We start from the raw sequence: 5,314 nt of genomic DNA, 5'->3' as shown, positions 1-5,314 counted from the left end.
ATTTCAATTATTCAAAAAAATATGTTATGGCTTCATCGATATAAAGCCCTTTGCTTTACTATTCTTGACTGATAACACATGATAGATAACACACGATAGTGCTTAATTTAGATAGTAGATAGTTCTCAGCTGAAAGCTTCGGAGTAGACTTACAAGGCCTCTGTTATCTGTCTTTCGTATACACTCCCATGAAATTCCATGTGGAGGCAATTTCTGACATACAGAAGACTAACACATCTGGTTAAAAAATACTGAGGATCGAACGGATGACTTCGGCGAGGAGAGAGCCACTCGTGCCACTCCACCAATACTCTTCTACGACGTCAGTTTTTTAAAGACATGCTCAGCATCAATTTAAGTTAAAAAAAATCAATAAAAAGCGTATATTTAAAAGGAATAAGAAGAAAAAGAGGTTCGGAATACGTATGGCAGCATGTTGGTGGAAATAAGCGAGTAATGTTCTTGCACTGATCACTGATCATGCAAGAAGAGGTAACGATATGGAGTTCTATAAGGAAAATAAAAACCAGTTACTTGAAATATCATTTATTCACGACTAGTTTCGGAGTTAATTTACTCCATCATCAGGCACTGTAAAAATTAAAAGAAACCCATCTAAGAATCGGATCGATACATGCAAAACTTCAAAATAACATAAATAAAAGAAAAGAATAACGAATAGAAATACAATAAAAATATAAACTAGAAGCAAAGTAACTCCACTGAGCGTTCGTTATCACACAGGGAAGGCTTCTCTCTAAGGGTATATTATTATTATTATTATTATAAGCATAACCAAGCGCTAATCTAAGGATGTAAGGAGAGACTACTGTTGCCAGTTCAACAGCAACTTTCTACTGTTGTTGTCCAGTCAATCCAATACCACCGAGGTACCTTAAATAGGTGGCTTGAATTTTTTCCCCTTTTTTTCCTTTTACCTTTCAATTTTATATTGTTCATAACTCAAGAATACCTCTTCCAATCGGCTTCAAATTTTCAAATTCTTGGAACAATTGGCATGTTCGTGTCCTAAACATTTTTCAGTAACTAACGAATGCTTCTCATTGGCTTCAAAATATTATTGACAATGTACTCTATAATAAACATGGTAGGTGGGTGTGTTGAGTGATTGCTGGGAGTGATGGGTGAATGTGGGTGAAGGCTGGGAATGGCCTATGGGTGGTTGATGTGTATGGATGACGTGGTTGATGGTAGATGCTTGAAATAAAAAAAAATGGATTCACTCCAACAAAACTCTTGGGGCTTCATCTTGATATTCAGTTGTTGAAATGTTGTGTTGCAAGAGACTAAGGAAGAGTAACAAAAAGTTTAATATTTTAATTAAAGAATAATAAAAATGATAGAAATTTGTGTAAGATTTATACTGGCTGGAGTGGCGTTGTGGGGGACCTCCTGGCTCCTCAACCTTCATATGAAGTCTGAGGTGCAGGTCCTCAGGGAGGAGTTCCTGCAGTACTCCAGGCCCAACTTCTTGGTAAGGATGAAACTGTATATAACCTTCGTGGGACACAAGGTAGAGACCTAGGGCGTACTACTCCCTGAGGAGGCACTGCCCAAGGCAGACCTCCCCAGTCTGATGAGCTGGCCTCTCCTGAGTAGAGTCGACTGCGTCACCACCCTGCAGAACCTCACCCAGCTAAGGCAACACCTAGGCAAGGCGTCTCCTACACCATACTTGATAACAGTACAAGGTGTTCTGCTGGGGTACGTCATCTTTGTCCTCTACATCCTCACCGTATTGAAGGCGCGATATAATAATATTCCATGGAGAAGAGAGTCGTCAACTGACGACTCAGTCATTCTCAGTTCATCCTTCGCTCAATACTTCCAAGCCGGGGTGGTGTTCTTAATATATAAAGTCTCAAGTCTCCTCGGCATGGCAAGTTATGATTCATCAGAAAGTGGCAGTAGCTTCACCTCTTTTATGGGTATTAGAGCTAGTACCTCTTGGGTTCAAGAACCTACAGCCACGCTGGTTAAACCCACTTATTACAGTACGTTAGGGGTTCGAGAATCCCCCAAAACGTGGGATAAACCCAGGTACATCATTGCCTCAGGTGTTCGAACACCAATAACCTCGTTGATCAACCCCACTGCAATTAAAAGAGTCTCTACTGTCGTCACCACAGCTAGCGGTGACGTATGTACAGAGCCCCGTCTGGTACTCTCCCGTAAGGAGACTATGGAAATGTCTGGTGATACTGAGAAGGCAACCGAACACAATTCCTCTGCCCTGGCCGCCACCACTGCCGACCTCTCTACCGAAGCTATCACCGTCGACCTCAGAACTGAGGCCACCACCGTCGACCCTACCACTGAGGCCACCACCGTCGATCCTACCACTGAGGCCACCACCGTCGATCCTACCACTGGTGCCACCACCGTCGATCCTACCACTGGTGCCACCACCGTCGATCCTACCACTGGTGCCACCACAGTCGACCTCAGAACTGAGGCCACCACCGTCGACCCTACCGCTGAGGCCACCACCGTCGATCCTACCGCTGAGGCCACCACCGTCGATCCTACCACTGGTGCCACCACAGTCGACCTCAGAACTGAGGCCACCACCGTCGACCCTGCCGCTGAGGCCACCACTGGTGCCACCACAGTCGATCTCAGAACTGAGGGCACCACCGTCGACCCTACCACTGAGGCCACCACCGTCGATCCTACCACTGAGGCCACCACCGTCGATCCTACCACTGGTGCCACCACCGTCGATCCTACCACTGGTGCCACCACCGTCGATCCTACCACTGGTGCCACCACCGTCGATCCTACCACTGGTGCCACCACAGTCGACCTCAGAACTGAGGCCACCACCGTCGACCCTACCGCTGAGGCCACCACCGTCGATCCTACCACTGGTGCCACCACCGTCGATCCTACCACTGGTGCCACCACAGTCGACCTCAGAACTGAGGCCACCACCGTCGACCCTACCGCTGAGGCCACCACCGTCGATCCTACCACTCGTGCCACCACCGTCGATCCTACCACTGGTGCCACCACAGTCGATCTCAGAACTGAGGGCACCACCGTCGACCCTACCACTGAGGCCACCACCATCGATCCTACCACTGGGGCCACCACCGTCGACCTCAGAACTGAGGCCACCACCGTCGACCCTACCACTGAGGCCACCACCGTCGACCTCCCTCCCGAGGCCACTGCCGACTTCTGTGTTGATGCCGCCATCAATAAGGTCGCTAATGCTACTGCGATGCTCCTGGACATGGCTGTTCCTCTTATGAGCTCACCCAGAGACTTCATCAACTGCGAAGTGTTTCGCAACATGTTTAGCCTCGCAACCGATATTGAACGAGGACTCAGTAACCTGAACCAACCTTTGGTCACCTCCCACACTGATACCAGTCTCAATGAGGATAATATCTTCATAAAATTTTCAAACGCCGTTATGATGCTCGTGAGGTTCATGGACAAGATCACTGTTGACGGGTGCACAGCACTCGATGTGACCCGACCAGACTTGCTCAGTGTGGCGCTGGATATCGAACAGGGCATTGACAGACTTAGAAAGTATCTAGAGTTTGTTAACGACGAGATGGAGAATGCCGACCTCAGTGTTGAGGCCGCCACCGCCGATGACCTCAGTGCTGAGGCTGCCACCGCCGATGACCTTAGTGCTGAGGTAGCCGATGACAGTGCTGAGGTAGCTGATGATCTAAGTCCTGAGGCCGCCACCGCCGATGACCTCTGTGATGAGGCCGATGACCTTAGTGCTGAGGCCGCCACCGCCGATGATCTCAGTGCTGAGGACGTGAAATTCGTAATGGGGTATGTGAGGTCATTGCTCAAGGACCTGGGCGCACCAGTCGACGTGGCCCGAGCCGCCCTGGTCGCTCTTGCGTCAAAAACGGAACTGTACTTAGAAGATGATATACGTTCTAGCGACTTATTCTCAGGTCACCCTACTTACATATCGTGATTTGCGTGAAGGGTACGACCCGCTGGTCAGTAGAATCATGATTGAGACCCGGGACTTAAGTCCCGGGTCTCAATCATGATTCTACTTACACCCGAATCTCACCAGATTCAGGCTTATTTTCATTTTTTTTTTACTTACTTTCCTGATAAGATGTTTTCTGTCTGTCAGAAATTCCTCATACTTATGAACCTAGTTATATTTTCCGTTTTTTTCCCACTCGCCTCTTCCTTATTTATGTTTATTACTGTATATATTATACCTTCCCTCTCCAGCCACAAGCTTCCCAAAGTTCCTGCTAATGAGCCAAAAAAAAAAAATCCTCTCCACTAAACAGCATATTTTTTACCCATCGAGGGAGGTTTCTTGATACCATATCTCCTGATCCCATGAATTGGATATAGTGTGCGTAAAGAAGAATGTACTGTAGTTGCACCATGGATGGGAAGTAGCCTAGCAAGTCGCAAATGAATATTAAAATGGTATACAATACCAACAGGTCGGTAAGATACATGTGTAACAGTTAGTAGTCATCGTCTTCACATCTCTACTGCTTCTGCTAACACTTCTGTACTCGACTGAAGAAGCCTACTGTGTAGGTGACGTGTACTTAGCTCTGTGAAGTTCTGTCGAGTGTGTTCTCCGTGAATCTGCACAAGATGTCCTCTCTTGAGCAACTGTACCAGCAGCTGAAAGAGGAGCTTAGGGCTGCCAAGCTTGAGATACGGCGACTGACGTTGTGAGTCCTCAGGTCAAGAGAGGAACTTGGTCAGTGGCCGGCCAACATGGAACAAAGCTGAAAATCAAGAAGTCTGTTGGAGTGGCAGAAACAACGAAGATCCAGAAGACTGCTGTGGAGACTTCCAACCCATTTTTGGTGTTACCAGACGAATGTGGATTGTCTACTGGGAACGTCACGACGAGCACCAAGGGAGCATTGGCAGACGTGAGTGAGACATCCCTTGATACCCCAATGAAGACCATCAAGAACGTCACGACAAATTCCACAAATGAAGGTAAGAACTAAACTGCTCCAGGCTGAGGGACTGACAACCTCAAATTCTACGACTTCAAGGGTGATGGACTGATTACATCGTCTTCACATCTCTACTGTTCCTGCCTACTTTCTGTATTCGACTGAAGAAGCCTACTGTGTAGGCGAAACTTTTCGGAATAAAGTTGTCTAACTGTTGAAGATTGAGACACTTATGCAGCATATGGGAATCTTTATTCAGGAAACGTTTCGCCACACAGTGGCTTCATCAGTCCAATACAAAGAGGAAGGCGTAAGGAGAGGAAGAGTATGAGGTAATCAGTCCCTCAGCCTGGAGTCGATGTGTTCAG

General features: G+C 47.3%; 1 protein-coding gene across 1 annotated transcript; it reads left to right on the top strand.

Annotated features, from left to right (window-relative positions):
• The first annotated feature begins 1,300 nt into the window (after positions 1-1,300).
• LOC138852943 (uncharacterized) lies at positions 1,301-3,979 on the top strand. The gene is made up of 2 exons (XM_070086776.1): positions 1,301-3,676; positions 3,773-3,979. The coding sequence occupies exons 1-2, from the start codon at positions 1,598-1,600 to the stop codon at positions 3,971-3,973; spliced, it is 2,280 nt and encodes a 759-aa protein (XP_069942877.1). The 5' UTR covers positions 1,301-1,597; the 3' UTR covers positions 3,974-3,979.
• Positions 3,980-5,314: the final 1,335 nt, after the last annotated feature.

The sequence above is a fragment of the Cherax quadricarinatus genome, chromosome 19 (assembly GCF_038502225.1).
Source record: "Cherax quadricarinatus isolate ZL_2023a chromosome 19, ASM3850222v1, whole genome shotgun sequence".
Classification (NCBI taxonomy): domain Eukaryota; kingdom Metazoa; phylum Arthropoda; class Malacostraca; order Decapoda; family Parastacidae; genus Cherax; species Cherax quadricarinatus.
This window is presented reverse-complemented; position numbering and strand designations above follow the sequence as displayed.